At 39.3% G+C, this 19,454-nt stretch overlaps 1 protein-coding gene across 1 annotated transcript in view; it reads left to right on the plus strand.

Moving 5' to 3' along the window:
• Nucleotides 1–19,454, plus strand: part of asap3 (ArfGAP with SH3 domain, ankyrin repeat and PH domain 3) — a 54,919-nt gene that overhangs the window by 13,279 nt on the left and 22,186 nt on the right. Inside the window, exons 2-10 of the mRNA XM_053632746.1 lie at nucleotides 205–277; nucleotides 6,194–6,339; nucleotides 10,457–10,531; nucleotides 12,009–12,058; nucleotides 12,154–12,265; nucleotides 12,936–13,021; nucleotides 14,524–14,599; nucleotides 17,487–17,573; nucleotides 17,747–17,856. Coding sequence (XP_053488721.1) covers nucleotides 205–277; nucleotides 6,194–6,339; nucleotides 10,457–10,531; nucleotides 12,009–12,058; nucleotides 12,154–12,265; nucleotides 12,936–13,021; nucleotides 14,524–14,599; nucleotides 17,487–17,573; nucleotides 17,747–17,856 — 815 coding nt within the window. The remainder of the gene's footprint in view (nucleotides 1–204; nucleotides 278–6,193; nucleotides 6,340–10,456; nucleotides 10,532–12,008; nucleotides 12,059–12,153; nucleotides 12,266–12,935; nucleotides 13,022–14,523; nucleotides 14,600–17,486; nucleotides 17,574–17,746; nucleotides 17,857–19,454) is intronic.

Consider the following 19,454-nt stretch of genomic DNA (forward strand, 5'->3'; position numbering starts at 1 on the left):
ACATGCTGAATGAAAAGAGGCAGTCTTGAGGTTGATATCTGATAGGGGTGTTTCTCAAAATGGGTATTTTTCTGGTGAGGTTACTTAGATTTTCCATCGGAATTTTTTGTTTCTTTTCAAAATAAGCCACAATGTAAGTACAAATCCAGAAAACCTAGGGTTAGGATGCTGTGGTTTAACACTGATCTTTATTTTTTGTCCCAGATTCTGGAGCAGGACCAGAGCTCTCTGCAGAGGATGAAGAAGATGGTGAAGGGCATCCACAGCTCTGGTCTCAGTGAGTGTTTGCGTTTTATATATATATATATATATATATGTGTATATATATATATATATATATATATATATATATATATATATGTATGTGTGTGTGTGTGTGTGTGTGTGTGTGTGTGTTTGTATGTATGTCAACACACAGTACTGCTTTAATCATGTCACGCTACAGAGGAAACAGCTCAGCTATGGCAACTCGGTGTGAATAAGATAGGTGTTGCATGGAAAGTTATAAAGTGAACAGAATGAGAAGAATGTCATGCAAATCTAATTGCTAAGTACCATCCGTGTTAAATTTATTGTTGTGACCGACGTGAGAATTTAGCCATTAAATTGGTGTTTGCATTAAATTTAAGGCCAACACTAATGTATTAATAAGCAATGCAATGCATGGGGTCATTCCCCCCACCAGCCTCTTTTTTTTTTTTCTTCTTCTTCTTTCTTTCCCCCCCTCTCTTGAAGAACAAAAAATCTTACTGTGAAACCAGAAAGCCCAAACTTCTCCTGAAGTCCTGAAGACTTTCCTGTGGTGGAAAACCGTACAGAAAGCTTCAACATATCAACAGTTATATATTTTTCCTTTGTTAAAGCTGGCGTATCGAACTTTTTCCTGTTAAAAATGAACATAAATTCAATTACTGAGCAAGTACATAAAAAAATCAGTGTTCAAAACTGTCTCCCTAGCTTACACAAGGGTAAGCTTATAATAATGATTTATAAGTTGAGCTGTCAGGTCGGATTACACGGAAAACCTCAGTTTGACGTCATTTGCGTGGTTACGTCACGTCCGTAAACAGAAAGAAGAAGAGCCGGCTGCTATATCGCCTGTGTGGGAGCTGAGGATGGTGGAGTGTTTGTAGCTTGTTCTTTTTTTTTTTTCTGTTGAACAGGTCAGACATTTCAATGGCTCAATAGATAGCTAGCTAATATTAGTGCACTTTTTCAGTTGTTTCAGCTAGGTATCGAGATTTCTATGTAGATGGGGGTATTGTTTTGTTTTAATAAAATAAAACAACGCAACTCGCGATTTTTTTTGTAGCGACTTCAGAAAACAAGAAGCCAACAGTCGCGTATTATATGCGGACTTGGCAGCCATGATAAGTATTCCTCAAACCATCAGATTCATGTGCGCAGAGGGGAAGTGCCGAAGCACAACCCACTTAAAAAACCAACAACAAAAAAAAAAACCTCAGCAAGGAACTTGCAGTTTTACATTTCAAACAGAGATGGCGATAGAGAGACAAAAGTTCAGTACTTCAGCTTTAAATAACAGCATGTTTATTATTTGTCCCTGTGTTAGTTGTTGTTATAGAAATGATCATTTATTAGAACAAGCTCACTTTCATAGGCCTGTTATTTGAATTGCAGCCGGAACTACTTTCAGAGCTGCTTTTATAGAAAATGATCAAATCTAGCAAATCTGAATTGAGAAGAAAATTCAGTTAAATGCTGCATGCTGGTGTCCGGTTCTGTACGCAGACTGCACGAATGATCTCCAACCTGAGAGTCTTCACACCTTACTGGCTCTCCCTCCCTCCTTTTTATCCCTCTTTTAAACATGACGACTCCCTGTACAAATATGGGAACTGCCTACTAGAGCTGCCAGCTATGTAAACTTTCTCAATCCGGGAACTTCATTAAGAACAGACAGCCGTATCTCTCTGTCCCTGACCTGTGTAATGTGTGTTTCTGGGAAATGAATCGTTAACCGTCAGAAATTCTTCACATTTGGGAAGCAGATATATTATATGAGTCACAATGCTACAGTTTGGCTGTAGACCCCTATACTCGCTCCCTCTCTTTTTATCCCATATCCCCTCTTTATTTTTTTTTTCCTCATTCCCCCTCTTCCCTAACCAAACTCAGATGGTTTATTCCAGTAAAGGCACCGTGCTCAGGGAGGCCCTAGTTTCCTGGCCTCATTGGGTTCTAATCCTCCCTCAGGGTATCTGATGAAGCTCTGAATCACCTCCTTTCTCTTTCCAACTTCTCCCTGTATTTAAGCCACATTGATCATTCACTGCGCCGTCTGTGTGAGAAACAGGGCATGACCCCGTTGAAGTTTAACTCCTGTAAGTGTTTAGAATGTTTTTGTTGAGGTGATTTATGACTGGAGTCCGAGGTCAGTGCATAACTATTACTAAACACAGTCATGTAATGCATATTTTCGTATCAGTGCTGATGTGAAAAGGAAAAAAAGTATATTTATGGACTATTATCTGCTCTCAGTGTTTTTCTTTTTAGTCCCTGTTGCCAGGGTGAGGAACTCGCGACTCACGTAATGCCACGTAATTGCCTTTTACAATGCTGCTGCTGTAAAACATGTCTTATGCCTTGATGGTTCATAAACAACAGCTGAACTTTTCACACGTGGTTGACGACGGGTTAATGACCGTTTCCTGTCCTGCACCCTTATCAACAATTCAGAAACGTTCCATACTTTTTTTTTTTTTTTTTAATGCCGTTGAAAAGGCAGGTCTGTGCCATTTTAATAGTGCTGCAGGGATGATCCAACCCGGAGGTTATTGCAGACAATAAGCTCTGTGACCAATAAAAGCTTATGATTCTTACACGTTTTTTTCATCAAGATAATCTTCACAATTGAACACAGTTTTTATGAATTTTTTTAACGCCTAAATACAATCAGAAGTAAAAAAAAAAAAAAAAAAGCTAAAGTTAGGCTATAAACAGACTACACCACTGCACTTCCGACAACTCTTCCGATCTTTATTTTAAAAAACACTACAATTGGAAAATCCTATAAATTGATAAATCTGCAAGTTGGAGTTGGAATAGTTTGAAAGAGGGCGAGTATAAACAGAACGAGGCTGTAGTAGATGAGTTTTCCTGTTCGCCGTGACGACGTTTAATGTCCCCGACAACTTCTGTAGTACCATTTAGCCACTCGTTAGCAACCGCCTTTTTCAAGACACGTAAAAGCTTTAAGAAAAACCACCAGTGGGGTGTTACTGATGTATTCTATGCCGTAGAATAAATCGTGAAAGTATCTTGAGCTTGTGTTAACCACAGACCTTATTTCAGGAATATTTAATGAAAAACCTGTTTTAAAAAAACCCCCACCGACGATGAACCGGAAGTGCTAAAATGCTAACTCCTTTCCGGGTTTTAGGACTCATTGCTTTGGGGTTTTCTCTTACTCTAGCTCTAGTGGTTCTTTCTCTGAAGGTGCAATGATTATTTTAAGATACTGTTATAGATCAGAACGACATTTAAAAACACAACAAAAAAAAAACCTTTTCCCCCATTTTGGCCCTAATTTGGTCACTTGCCAGTTCCCACCCACCAGCCAGCTCTTTGCTACGATCCGACAGCTACTATCCAGCGAGGGTGAAGGCTAACACGTGCTTCCTTCAAGAACCGTGACGCCAGCCAACCACATCTTTTCAAACTGCTGCTCATGCTGCGTCACATGCTGTGGCCTCTTGGCGACACAAGGACATGACACAAAACATACCATGCTGTGAAAAAGTATGTGCGCCCATCCTGATTTCTGATCTCCTACTAAATTGTTTGAGAAATGAAAACAGTATTTAAGATAAAACAAGGGAAACCTGAGTAAGGCAGAGCCAATAGTCTTTATTCTCAAAGCTTATAATGTTAACCAGTAATTGTTTAATATACACAAAAAGGATTGGTCAGATTGATGAAGAGCGACATTAGTAGGTCAAATCCCACCTGTCCTTGTCTTCGAGCCAACATTTCACTAAACCGAACCAAATTAAGCATAGCGGAAGTAGCTAGAAAACAATTCTGCAAACAAGATGAACTGTGGAATGCTTTACCAATCGGCTAAAACTTGTTTTTTTTTTTTTTTTTTTGAGAGACTGGTTAAAGACATGATGGAACAAAATGCCATTCAGGTTAAAGTGGCAAATAATGAGAAAGCTGAGCTGAATGTGATCGTGTTTATTGTGTATTCTAATACATGATCATTTTTATAGTAACCGTTTACACAGGGACATCTCAAGTATGACCAAAAAAGCTCCACATAAACAATTATAGGAAGCATCTATAATCGCTGATGAGATGAAAATGTCCGTGATGGATTCTGCAAAGGATTCGCCAGTGTCTGCGCTTTGTAACGGTCAGAAGTAAAGCTGTAACGTTAAGTTGTGGCAACCTTTGAGTTGCCAGGTTGCGGTTTAATGGTAACATAAAAAGCTGCATATTTATTTATTTATTTATTTATTTATTTAACTTCAAGAAAGGGTTCAAAGAGAGTCTGGTGCAGAAATGACTGTTATAACAGGAAATAACTTGTCTTTCGGACATTCTATACATACACCTGAATAGCTTTAGGACATGGTAAGCTAACAGCAGTGATGGTTGTGAGATGTTTCAGCAACACAGAGGATTGATAATAACGGCCTGGTTGTAGTTTATGTAACGTGGCACACGTGGCGATTCCGCATAGCTGCTTTGATGTCTGAGTATGTGTCTGCTTGCCGTGCGTCTGTGCCATGAAAGCAGCGTGAGCCTTTTATCTCATGCTATGCCTGAATGGACAGAGCTAACGGCCCAGCATTACTTTTACAGTGCGGTGGCTTTTTTTGAGTATCTTATCGCTGATTTGAATACATTCGAAAGCAAACTGGGATGTTCATCATGCACCGGAGAACATGAGATTTAAGTGTTTGTAATAACTCCTCTTGGGCGATGTTGAAAAAGTTGAAATGTAGCTAATATTATTGTAAAGGAACAATCCAATATCCTTTACAGAAATATTGAAAAGCAAGGATATTAGAGTTTACAGAGCTGTAATTTTACTGAAATATGTTGGACTACGTGCCACTAATTCCGTAATTCCTCTTCACTGTTGAATTGATGTATGTTTCTAGTGGGGTTTGTTGTTGTTGTTGTTGTTGTTTCTGTTTTACCAGATAACTGATACCAGAGGCCAAAAATGGAATTTGGACCTGTTTTGGGAGTGTCTGTGTTCAGCACTGAATTTATATGTGATGCCATACACAGTAGTGGTTAATGGCTCATATGAAAGTAGACACTCAGGGTTTTAACAAATTGCAGTATTTATGTATTATTTGTACTTAGTCTACTAGGGTTAAATATTAGAATTGTATTGTGGCAGTTGCATACACTGTTTTACTTTCTAAAAATAGCTTTAAGCCACATTTAAACCCAAACAATTAGTTCCAGGAACTTTTTTTTGTGTTTCCATTGTGGTCTAAAGTACCGTGAAGATTAGGCAAATTAGTCTGATGGTCAAACCACTTGTCGGGCCGCTGGTCGGGACCGCTCCTGTTATTGTGATCCTTCATTTTCTTGTCCTGTTTGAATTTCTTGAGCTGTTTTCCTATGTGAACAACGGCCAGCTCGCTTAAACGACTTGATATTTTTAAGTATACTCTTTCATTGCCGGTCGCCGGTTCCAGTTCCCGCTGTATTTCATCCTCAAAATAAATACTTAATAAGGCCTGGACCTCGTCGTCGGGCCATCGGTCGTGTTTTTTAAGAAACTCCATTGTGTTGGTTCGAATCTCAATGAACAACTATTACTGTACGCACCGCAACAGACGGTGGGTGAAATAAAATGCTGCGTGCACTCAACCAATCAGTATGTTCAGCATCCAAGTCCCACCCCCAAAGTTCCTGAACTTTGAAAAAGTACCACCTCCGGAGTAGGGACTTTGCAAGGGTTAGGGATAGAAATATTACACCTGTCTAGAAATGCTTTCTCTTTTTTTTGTTGTTTTTTTTTGTTTTTTTTGTTTTTTTTTTTTGCTCTGGTTTGTTAGCATAAAAAGTAAGCTAAGCTGTTTTGAAAGTCTTGTATGGACGAGCTACAGCTCGACCTAATGTTGTCATTTCTGACCTGATTTCACATTTCCATTGCACTCCTTTTGATACAAATCGTTTATATTTGCCTGTTTGTGCGTTTCAGGTCACGTGGAGTATAACGAGCAATACATCGAGGTTTTGGAGAACCTGGGAAACAGTCATCTATCTCAGGACAATATTGAGATCTCCACAGGGTTCCTTAACCTGGCAGTGTTCACAAGGGAGGTCACCGTGCTCCTCAAAACTCTGGTGAGACTAAATATACAGTCGCCTCCGAAAGTATTGGAACGGCAAGGTTATTTCATTTCTTTGTGCTGTATACCAACGACATTTGGGTTCGAGTTCAAAAGATGGATATGAGACGAGCGTTTAGGATTTCAGCTTGTATTTCCTGGTGTTTACATCTAGATGTGTTAAACAGCATAAAACATAGAACCTTTTTGTATCAGACCAGATGATTTTTAGGCGAGCAAAAGTATCGGAACTGATAAGTCTTGAAGTAAATTAAAGTAAATATCACTTAATATCTGGTTGCATATCCCTTGCTTGCAATAACTGCATGAAGCCTGCAACCCACTGACATCACCAAACTGTTGGTTTCTTCTTTTGGGGTGAATTTCCAGGATTTTACCGTAGCAAACAAACTGGGTGGTCTGATACAAAATGTGCTGTTTTACGTTGTTTAACACATCTACATATAAATACCAGGAAATAAAAGCTGTAATTCTAAACTCTTTTCACATATTCATCTTTTGCTCTCAAACACAGATGTCTTCAGTACACAGCAAAAACAAATTCATTGGACTTCTTGTTCTAACTGTGTGTGTGTGTGTGTGTGTGTGTGTGTGTGTGTGTGTATAAATTAGTTTGTATATTTAACTCTATACACATCTATCAAACATTCTCTGTTATACCACAGTGCAGTTGAATGCTCGACGCTGATGTGTTCTGAGGTACTGATGTATTTTCTCTAACAGCAGCTCTGACAGTAGTGCCCAGTCTTATCATTTCTATAGTAACTGCTGCGGATAAGTTGATTTTTGCGCGATTATTGATAGGGTGAAGTTTTCTGTGTTTATGTAGCATTTGTGGAAGGAGACTCCAGTGTTTTTGTAACAGTCAGCAGTAAAGCTGTGAGTTTAAGTATCCCGATACGGGAAAACATTCAGGACCGAGCGTATTGTGGTTTATGGTTTCTTGGTAACATGACAAGCTGCGCTGTTTTGTCTTATTAAGAGGGAGAAAAGAGAGGTTGGTGATGAGGGAACAGCTCTGGATAGCCGCTATGCCATAAGGAACTAACTTTCACGGACGTTTCGTGGCATTATAAATGGATATAAAGTGCAGTGCTTTTTTTTCTAATGAATAAAAATGTCATTGTTGGCAAATTGCTGTGGTGTAAGAGGAATAATCACGGCAAGATATGCAAGGCATGTAGTAGGAGTTAACTACAGCAGTAGAAGTCAACTTTGACTTCACTTTGCCTCAGGCCACATCACACCAGCAGTGTTTCATTCCACAGTTTAAAACAGTGTTTTATTCCATACATTATAACCTCATCAATATTTTTGAACAGTTAGCCTTTTTTTTCTGTCTTTCTTTCATTCTTTTTTTTTTTTTTTTTAAGGAAGAAATGTGTTAAAGTTAATCTCTAGCTATGATGGTGGTTAGTGTTGTAGTTTTGGTTAGTGTTGTGGGAATTGTCCATATAGGAGCAGCTATGAGTAGCAGACTCTACTCAGATTGCTGTAAATCCAACATGAGCTAGATGTTCTGATATTCGGATAGACACGTGTTATTGTACCATGTGACTTTATTAGGACGTGATTAACTTCCCAGCAGTTGTCATAGTGTATAAGAGATATAAGAAGGCATGTGCTGTAAGTCATGTGTTGTGCATCAGTCCGGTGAAATACACACGCAGTATGGCTTCAGAGCTCAGTGTCTGAGAAACATTGCTCATCCTAAATAATGCTATAACCAGAACCAAGTCATGAGAACATCAGCAGGTTACTCAGGGTGCACGTGTGTGGCTGTGTGTGTGGCTGTGTGTGACATCTTCGTTTGTTTAGGAATGAATAATGATTTGGCTCCAGCTGCATTGCAAGAGTGCGCTAGGGGACTGGGAAGGACAGCTGTGTGTGTGTGTGGTGTGTGTGTGTGTGGCAGCTGCAGCCAAGGCCCTCTCGAACCGGAGTGGATCCGGATCCTTCTGACCGATTGTCTCCATGGTGACCTTAATTAATCCCAGACCCGAGTGTGTGAGTGGGTAGCGCCTGACTGCTAAGCTGTCAATCATAAAATCACCAGGGATGCTGAGCTCACACAGAAACTGGGCTTGGAAAATAAACTTTTTTTTTCTTTTCTTTTTGATCCAGTATGTGTCCTCCGCTGACTCCAGCTGTCTTACTGTATCAGCGACTTGTTTCCTTTTTATGAGTTCATTTCTGCTGCAGCTTTTTTTTTTCATTTTTTTTTTTTTTTTAATAACACTTTTATGTTTTTCAGCTTTAGTCTGGCACTTTGTATCAGAATAGATCGGCCACTCCTGTTCATTTATGGCCTATTGAGAATATCATGTTTCTCCATTGTAAAATGTGCTTTGAGATGAGAAGTTCAGCTTTATTGGAGATCCTTGTGGCAGTTACTGACGACAATACAAAACAATGAATACATTTGGGGGAAGATCTAGGGATACAAGCTGAGGCAAGCTTTCCCTGAGAATTTTCAGTTAGTGAGATTCACTGCATGACAAGAGTAATGTAGATTTCAATATGTTTAGGAAATGACATTATAATTACAGGTCATGTTACAGCATTATAGTATATTGAAGTTATGGAGCTGAGAATAGATTTGGTGTCACAATGAATGGGACACTTCTTTATATACTATGTGTGTGTGTGTATGTGTGTGTGTGTATATATATATAATGTATTATTATGTACATATGTATTGATATATGTATATTGATTGAGGAGATAAAGTTGCAAGTTGAAAATCAGCATCAATTACATTGGCTCAGTTGAAATAATGAAATAACTTTTGATCCAACCCTGCAGTTTAAGATTATATTAATAGAAAACATCTTTGTGGCCTATTTTCTAGTGATGGGTTGAGTCGCTCTTCCCCAAAACAGCCCCACTCTTGCTTCAGTTATTAATCTCAGCTGGATACTGTAGACTTGTATTTAATGCTGCAGTCCATTGCACTCAGAACATAGAAGAACCTGATATCCAACATGGAAAAGTGGCAAAGTTCTCTGACATAAACAAACCTGACGTCCCCCCCCCCCCCATGTGGATACTGTGTATCAATGTGGATACTGTGTATCAATGTGGATACTGTGTATCAATGTGGATACTGTGTAATTCTGCTGATTTCAGCTCAGGTTTACTAACATGATAGGATCACTGTAACAGGTCATTTTATGAGCAGAGATGAAAGACAAAATGTATCATTTCTCTTCGTTAATCAAACACATATTTGATGTATATCGTCTTAATACGTTTGTCAAATTCAGAAATTAGGCATACAAATATACACTTGAGCATCCATGTTTTTCCGGGCCAAAGCACTGGAACGGTTTTAAATCCAGCTGAACTCCAATCGTACAATGGATTGCAGCGTAAGAACTGCTGCTCTGATCGTTAAGCCTGTCCTGAGCTCGTCCCTGGCCTCTTCGCTTTAAGCAGTACACTTGGTGCCGTTTGCTTTGATGTACTGAATTATTTATAATCCTGCTATCCAGTTTCCGGGTTCCCTTTTGAGTCTGGTTCCTCTGAAGATTTCCTCTTCATGTCTTTTCACCGAGCTCGGCTTTTGTTTGTTTCTGTCAAGTTGCTTTGAGATGACGCGTATTGTGAATGGTGCTACACAAATAAATCTGAATGGAACTGAATTGTGCGCACTTCTGGGAAGGTTTTTAAAGGCTCAGGGTCACAGTTTTCTCTTGTTTTTTACGAAATTTAAATTCAATTTAAATTGTTTTTCAAATCTGGCCATTCTTCCTGAGTTTAGTTCGCACACACGTTGTATGCACGTACTCGCTCTGTTTTTCATTCAGGGGATTTTCTCCTGCGTTCTTTCCAAAGGAAGATTTACACAAAGTCCTCTCCTGCCAGGTTGAGGCTTTTCCACGTTTAAAAACCCACTCCCCTCCCCCATTTCAGCTCTGGGGGGGGAACGTTGACTGGAAACCAAGAAATATGGAACCGCGACTGGGTAGAAAATCGCTGACAATATATATTACACTGAAAGTTTACGTTAAAGTTGGAGAAGCTGTGTTTGGATACATGTTGGATGCTCTGTCTATGTGCCACCTGTTATAAGTGTGTGTGTGTGTGTGTCTGATTGTGTGTGTCTGCAGGTGCAGAATCTGAACAGCATCCTCTCCTTTCCTCTGGAGAACATCCTGAAGAGTGAACTGAGAGACAGCCGACTGGTGAGTTTCAACGAGATGCTCAAGTTGTCAAAGGGGCTATGAAGTCTGCGTTTAAGGTGCGATAAGTCAGCGGTCTATATTAAAGCCGCAATAAGCAATAAGTGCATAACATTGCCGATTCAAAGCTCCAGCATCTACAGTACGATCATGTCTTTGAGATGATGTCCGTGCGGGGTTTTGCCTGTTTTTCCCGTAATCCTGCGGGTTTTTCGGCAGCTTCACTGGTTTCCTCCGACCTCCCACATACATGCCAGTAGGTGCATTGGCTATACTTATAATTACCCCTGGGTATAAATGATTTGAGCTTTGTGCCATGCAATGGACTGCCATTCAATCCAAGATATATTCCCACCTCACGAACAGTGCTCCAGAGATATGCTCTGGATCTAGCACAACCCTGAACGGGATAATGCAGTTACTGAAGATGAATGAATGAATAAATGAACGACGCAATGAGGATTATATCTATATCGAAAGAGGAGTAAATCTTATTATAGTGAGGGAAGGTGACGCAGAAGAAATGTAAAAGATATAAGATTATGAAAATGTGTGACACGTTTGAAACAGTGTTGTCTGTTAATATTCCTCTCCCACCCATAATGTTCTAAGCAGCCTGTGATGCTCCGAGTTATGTTGTAAAACGGGCATTATTGTTTCTTTAATGCCTTCTTAAAAGCAGAGGAATTCAGCATCAGTCAAACCAGAGTATAACGAGACTCTAAAAACCTGGTAATGTTTTATTTATTTATTTTCTGTATAAAGTTACCCAAGAGTTGTTTTAAAGACCATTAATTCTGTTCTGTTGCAAAAAACAAAACAAAAAAATCAGACAGCAGAAGAAAGCACAGAAGCTCTCACACTCTTACTCAGTGTTATCGCATCATAAATCTAAGAGCCAGTCATGTCCAGTATGCAAATATGGAGTTGAGGGGGTGTTTCCAATTTGCATATTCAAATCTTTATGAATCAGAATAAGAATCAAATGTATATGGTGAACAAAACGATTCTGATTCATTAAGAAATCCAGGTTCTTGATTTGAAGAAACACCCCGTCAACATTTCATATCCACATTTTCATATTCGACTTGATTGGCTCTTAGATTTATGATGCAACGACACTCCCATCACATGTTCAACACTAACTCGGATTATCCAATGTTTTCTTCATCTCCCTGGGCTTCTTTAAGAATATAGAAAATATAGACATTTACTTCTTTTTTTTTTTTTTTTTTCCCCCAGTAGATCTGTCCATAATATTTCATTTATACGAGAGAAGGGAGTGTTGTATCTTAATGTAATGAGACCGCGGGAGAATGGGGTGGGGGTGAGCTCAGGGATGCCACAGACTGTTGCAGATGAGAACATAATCATCACTCCATAAGAACACATTATTGTTGATTTTGTGTGTGTGTGTTTTAAATAGAAGAATGCCTTCCGTCATGTCGCTTGTCTTTGTCTCTGTTTTGTTCTGTCTCAGGATCTGAAGAAGCATATGGAGAGAGGCTGGAAGGATTATGACGTTAAAATGTGAGAATGCTGTGCATACCTAGACAATGTATGGAGGTACAAACAAACAGACCAGGCAGCTAGACAAGGTTTCTTTGTGTCTCTGGATCTCTCAGGGGGAAGTTGGAGAAGGAGAGGCAAAAGCAGTTCGGTCTGGTGCGCCTGGACTCCGATATAGTGGAAGACATGGAGAGAGAGAGGAGGACTTTCCAGCTGCAGATGTGTGAGGTGTGTGTGTCAATGTGTGGCTGATAGTTGGGCTCGGTTCATCAAAGAGGCTGGTAAAAGGTTTTTTTTTTCTTCTTTAAGTGCTTAGGTCATGCTCTCTGTGTGTGGTTTGGGGGTTTTTTTATTTTTTTGCTTGTGTGTGGATCAAGGAAAATTTAGCTTTCGCTGCACTGCTGAACCAGGATGTTGTAATAAATTAAAATGAAGAGGTGAAAGAGAGGGGAATTCTGTTCTTCTGTAGGGACCCCTATTTTTCTCTGGCCACAGACCTGCAGATGTTCTCCAGTTGCTGCTTTACTGCAGGAGATGGATATTTATTTTCTACATAAGCAGCCTCTGACATGAACACAATGCTACAATGCACAATGTTCCTCTCTGTAGTGATCATATATAAACTATAGGTGCTATCGATTAGATTTAGACGAAGCACTACATAAAGCTAACGTTAGTTCAGGAGTTCTCTGTTTAGATTGCATGTACAGAAGTCTCTCAGCATGATGATGATCTTTCAGCAGGCTTACTTCTCAGCAAATCTATTTGAGATCAGTCTCAGAGCATGGTTAAAGTAGGCTGAAAGTAGATAGAGAGATTGAGACTAAGAACTCTCTCTCTCTCTCTCTCTCTCTCTGTGTGTGTGTGTGTGTGTGTGTGTGTGTGTGTGTGTGTGCAGTATTTGCTGAAGGTTCAGGAGATGAAGATACGACAAGGCCCTGATCTGCTCCAGAGCCTTATCAAGTATTTCCAAGCCCAGCTCAAGTATGTATTGTACAGTAGCACTACACCACTGTTCCTGTAGTTTAATCCTGTATTTACCTTCCAGAATTATTGAGAAGAAGAAAAAAAAAACATTATACAAATATTTCAAGAATGACAATTTGCTTGCATCTTTAAAAAAAAGAAAACCCCCAAAAAACGACTCACTATACAATATATACACTATATGGCCAAAGGTTTGAGCACACCTGACCATCCCAACCATATATGGTTCTTCCACAAACTGTTTCAAGCACCCATATATGTATAGGATACTTCCACAGTTGTACTGAAACTAAGAGGCCCAAACCTGTTCAAGTTTGGAGTGGAAGAACTCAAGTGTCCTGGACAGAGCCCTGACCTCCAACCCCACTGACCACCTTTGGGAGGAACTGGAACTGGAGCCTCTTCACCCTACATCAGTGCCTGACCTCATTCATGCTCTTCTAGCTGAATGAACACACATCCCAAAAGCCATGCGCCAAAATCTAGTGGAAAGCCTTCCCAGAAGAGTGGAGGTTATTATAACAGTAAATGGGGACTAAATCTGGAATGGGATGTTCAACAAGCACATATGGGTGTGACCGGCCTTTGGCCGTATAATGTATTTTTGAGGGGAGAAAAAGTGTTAAGAGTTTTAAGCTCTATGGACTTTACATGCCCTAACTTCTGACATCTTACTCTTAGTTGTTGTTGTAATATTTGTCATGTTGTAACAGTTTTTAAGTAAAATATTATTGTAAGGCAAAGCTCATTTTTAATACGTGGGTTTGGGCATATTTTGCATTTTTAAGTGTCTTACGAATGTAAAAACTGATATTTATTCTTGAAGCACATTATTCTTGAAACTTATTTACCTCCTTGTTTAGATGTTTGAATGAGTTGTTTTCAGTTAGAGACTAGATCACTTTTGTACCGATCAGTATTAGTCTATTCTGGTAAGCTAATCTGTATCGGTACACCTTCAGCTGTTTGTGATATTTGTTAGCTGCTTTGTATATGAGCATATGCTAAAGTGTAAATGGGAACAAAGTAAAATTTAGTAAGAAAAAAAAGGGCATAAAAAAATCAGCTTCCAGCCACGTATTAATTAAATATATTAAAAATAAAATGAAAAGAGGTGGGGTTTTTTCCCCCCGCCATCAACAACCGTTATACAAGCAAGACCCTTAACCCTCTCTGCTCCAGGCATATCATGGCTGACCCTGCGCTCTGACCCCAACTTCCTAACATGCTGGGGTATACGAAGAAAGCTATTTCACTGTGCTCTACTGTATATGTGACCAATAAAGACTCATTATATAACTGCAATAAGATGAAAGATCAAAGAGCAATGCTTTTGAGTAATGCTCTGCTTGCTATTTCAATTGTAAAGCAAAAAAAAACAAAAACATGGGGGATGTAAACTTTTGCACTCTTGTATATGTAGATGGATATAAAGGTATACTGTGTATGAGGGCAGATATGCAAATGTGTGTGTGAGATCATCTTTCTTCTTCTTTCAGTTTTTTTCAGGATGGACTGAAAGCTGCTGAAAATCTCAGTCCATTTGTGGAAAAGCTAGCAGCCTCTGTTCATACGGTAATGCCTGTGTGTGTGTTCCAAATATCTCCTCAGCTGTCCTAGTGTATGTCATGTCAGTACATGAACATTTTGGTGACATGCTGTAAATCTGGCCTGAGTTTTATTGTTTCATATCATGATGATGATGATGATGATGATGTTTCTCCTGCTCAGAAGAGATAATCTTGTGAGATTACTGTATAATGGCTCCTGGAGTCACGCGTTAAGCATTAAACATTAAACAACCCTGTGTGCAATTTGAAGCGCTGGTTTGGCTTCCACACCAGGAAGAGATAATCTGGAATTCCACTCAGTTGGATTGTCCGTGACCTTTCTGTATGCGTGTTGTTTTTTATAGCAAGAGGAAGTAGTGTGAAATTTTCTGTCTAATTAAAGGAGAATTTCAGGAGAATGATATGCGTCTCTGTCTGAGACAATGGAACTCGTGGTATGGGGTTTGCTTTTTTTTTTTTTTTTTACTGCCTCCTAACCTTTTTTGTCAGGACATTTGTTTAAAGACTGCGGTTAGTCTAAACTTCAAAAAGAATTCTAGAAGAAGTGACCTTGAGAAGGTGTTTATCAACGCTCCAACTTATTTTAGAATTCTGAAATTCAGAGAATTCTTAGAAGAAGCAATCGTGCGATGTTCTTTTTCAACACTTTTGATTATTCTAGAATTCTTCAATTGAGTGAGAATTCTAGAAATGACCTTGAAACGTTCTCTCTCAGTGCTGCAATTATTCTAGAACTAGTAACTTCAGCTAGAATTCTACAAATGACCTTGAAACATTCTCTCTCAGTGCTGCAATTATTCTAGAACTAGTAACTTCAGCGAGAATTCTAGAAATGACCTTGAAACGTTCTCTCAGTGCTGCAATTATTCTAGAACTAGTAACTTCAAAGAGAATTCTAGAAGAAGTGACCTTGAAAAGGTCTTTAAAGTTAAGAACTCTAAACTAACCCTTTTTAGATAAAGAGAATTCTCCTATCCTTTTTCAACACTGCAATTTTTCTAGAAGTTTAAAGTGAATTCCAGAACAAATGACCTTGAAACATTCTTTACCAACACTGCGGTTATTCTACAGCTCGTAACTTGGCAGATAATTCTAGAAGAGGTGACTTTGAAAAGGTCTTTATCTTTTAGAATTCATAACTTCAAAGGGAACTCTAGAGCAGCAAAATTCTTGAATTGCCCAACATTGCACTATAAATCATTAATCTCCGTATTCATGCTAGTTAATTCAGGTTGTTGGGTAACGGCTGGTCTGCATGCCTAAGCCTCTACTGTATTACATAATATTGGACAAACAGCCTACTAAACAAAATTCCCGGTATTCTTCCTGACTCCTGGATTTTTTTTTTTTAATTCTTTGTGAAGTTGTGTTGTGAGGCATGTTACAGCAGATCTATTGCTCTGCATAAAAACAAAACCGGTTTGGGTGAAGCTCATAAAGACATTTTCTCACATAGAGACTCACACTCTTTCGATTGAAGTTGCAAAATCATAAACGTCATTTGATTCATCTGGGGGAAAAAAAAACCAAAACAAAAATGTAAAATGTGGTGAGTCTTGAGTTCTCAGAATTGAGGTTCTCTTAAAATAAATAAATAAATAAATAAATAAATAAATAAATAAATAAATAGAACATTCGTATTGTTTCCAGCTGGACTCTGAAAAGACAGTGCGGGAAAACATTTTAGAGCCTTCCCAGCAATCACACACACGGAGAACAGGCCAGGCAATCCCAGCAAGCCAGGATGATTATATTTCCCTGAGATGAAAACAAGCAGAAATCATTTCTGGAAATCTGTGGTGGAGGTTGGTCGATCAATGCAGATTTAGAGTTTCAAAGATTGCTTGGAGGCATGTTGGTTTATACGTGATTAATAACGGAATGGGTTTTAATACGCATTCAGATATCTCTGAATTCAATTTTTATTGGTTATACACACAACCATACACAGTACGACGTGCAGTGAAATAAACCAGAATTGACTTCTATACAGGTAGAAAAGGACTATAAGTGTGTGTGTGTATGTATGTATGTGTATATATATATATATATATATATATATATATATAATGATGTATGGGATGCAAAGAAACAGTGCTGTTCCATAAACCAGTATTTCTACACTGGGAATATTCTCAGTTTGTTGGTTAGTCCTGGACTCAGAGGCTCGGAATCCATATGACTTCCAATAGCTGCTGTACTTTTTGTCTTCTTGCGTTCCCTACTGTAAACCAGGGATTTCACAATACCAAAAATCTAGTAGTCGGTACCGATACGACCAAAAGTACACCATACTCGATACCAAAGTTGATACCACGGTGTGGTATAAAATAGATAAATAGATAGACAGACAAACAAACAAACAAATAAATAAATAAACTCTCCGGGGGAACATCCTCCTCTGGCTGATACTGGCAAAAAGAGAGAGAGGGCGATATTTTAGTTATCAAACACTGTCTGACAATGACTAATAAAACAGTGGAGGCTACAAGTGCTAAGGTGCACTCCTAAGTGCGCGCGCACGCACACACACACACACACACACGCACACACATCAGCTCTTACCACCTTTCCTCTCAACCAGTCGGGGCGGAGCTAAACTTGTTTCCATCTTCTGTACTTTTTCTCGTGTGCTTGTAAGCATTGTTCTTCTTCTTTACCACTTGTGGACCGACTAAAACACTTGCGCGTATTTGCTGCCCCCTTCAGTTCCGGAAGAATTGCAACCTTGTAACTTCATTACGAACAGTACTAACTCTACTGCAGAAAAACAAGTACCGTCACGATTTAAGAATGTTGGTACCGAAGTATCGGTTCTCATGACATCCCTACTGTAAACAAAGCTCATCTCATGTTTTTTTGTTTGTTTGTTTGTTTGTTTTTATTTGTAGGTTCGCCAGGATGAGGACGAGCAGGTGAAGCAGCTCTCTCAGCTCCGTGACTGTCTCAGGAGTCAGCTACAAGTGGAGGGTAAAGAGGTAACTCCAACTCCCAGCACGACTCACTTCAATGTCTGAAAGCAAGTCACTCGGGCAGGTCTCCATGTGAACGTGCTGATTATGGTCTCAGATAAACTTTTTTTTTTTTTTTTTTTTTTTAAAGATCCAGGATACCAAGATGAAAATGACGACGATGTCCTTTTTCTTTTCAGGATTATCTAAACAGAAAGAACGCCGGTCACGGATACAGCATCCACCAGCCACAGGGCAACAAAAAATACGGCACCGAGAAATCAGGCTTCCTGCTCAAGAAGAGCGATGGGTGAGTCAGAACACCAGCTGTACCACAGTTCGCATGCACTAATCACTATTAAACCCTGTTTGGTTTTCACATCGCTTGCAGTTGGTTTCTTGTGGGAGTGAAGCAACTGCTAACACTGACACTTCTCTGGTTTCTCTGCACCACCATCATCATCATATTAACTTTCATATATTCAACACTGTTTTAGACGACACCGATACTCATGTGATATTGTTTACTTTCTTTAACAACTACAAAACTTTAACATTTTTTTTTTTTACGAAACTTTTTCCACACAAAACTCACTTCCACTGTGGTTATAATAGTGTATAAAGAATAAATATAATAAAACCAATCCTAACAAAAGACAAGACAGCATTTTTATATGGAAACTTTTCCAGTTCCAAAATGCTTTTTTTTTTTTTTTTTTTTAAAACACCCCCCCACCCCCAAATCCAATTCCAATCTCCTGTCATTTGTAACGGGATCTGATGTCTGATATGTCTTCTCCGATGTCCGAGCCAGCATTTTTTGCTGGCATCACCCTAATAGCGGTTCTGGGTAGCAGATCAGTGTCACCTCTAATTCAAGTAAACATGTACGATGTTAGTAGCCAAATGGCATACGCTCTACTGTAAAATTGTCTGAGACGGTAGACAACTCACACCAAGGGATTTACCAGTAGCAGTTAGTAAGAGAGTGGCATAGTGGTAATGTTTCTGCCTCACAGCTCCAGGTTCCCCGATTTGGTCCTGAGCTGTCCGTGTTGAGTTTCACATGTTCTCCCCATGTTCATGTGGGGTTCCTCTGGGTTCCTGAGTTTCTCTGCAACACTAACTTGGCTGTAGGTGTGAACATGTGTGCATGTTGCCATGCAATGGAATGGCGTCCCACCCAGGGTGTATTCCTGCCTCACGTCCAGTGTTCCCGAGATCCATCCTGACCAGAGCTTACCAAACACGAATGATTGATTTTGTGCAATGAAATATTGATGTGCAGGGGGGCATTATGGCTTAGTGGTTAGCATGTTTGCTTTGCACCTCTGGGGTTCAAATCCCGCCTCCAGCCTGAGTGCATGGAGTTTGCCTGTTCTCCCCGTGCTTGGTGGGGGTTGTTTTTCCTCCGGGTACTCCGGTTCCCTCCCACAGTCCAAAGACATGCGCTGTAGACTGATTGGCATTTCCAAGTTGTCCGTAGTGTGTGAATGGGTGTGTGATTGTGCCCTGCAATGGGTTGGGACCCAGTCCAGGGTGTCCCGGAGTTCCCTGGGATAGGCTCCAGGCTCTTCGCGACCCTGTTTAGGATTATAGTACAGGAACATGGATCGGTGGATACTGAAGTGCATTTCATTATCGAGCACATTTCCAATTGTAGATGATTCAAGGGCAAGTTTTATTTATTTCTTAAAAAGAAAATTAGAATGTATGCAAGTCATTTCATGATACAAAATGGCAAAGAAAATAAATAAATTAATTTAAAAAAAAATTTAATGACGCAACTAATTTGCACAGAATTAATCCGTATAAAATCATTATTTATTTTTTTATTTATATATATATATATATATATATATATATATTTATTTTTTAAGCTTAACACATTTTTTTCCGATAAACCTC

This window comes from Ictalurus furcatus, chromosome 9 (assembly GCF_023375685.1).
Source record: "Ictalurus furcatus strain D&B chromosome 9, Billie_1.0, whole genome shotgun sequence".
Lineage (NCBI taxonomy): Eukaryota > Metazoa > Chordata > Actinopteri > Siluriformes > Ictaluridae > Ictalurus > Ictalurus furcatus.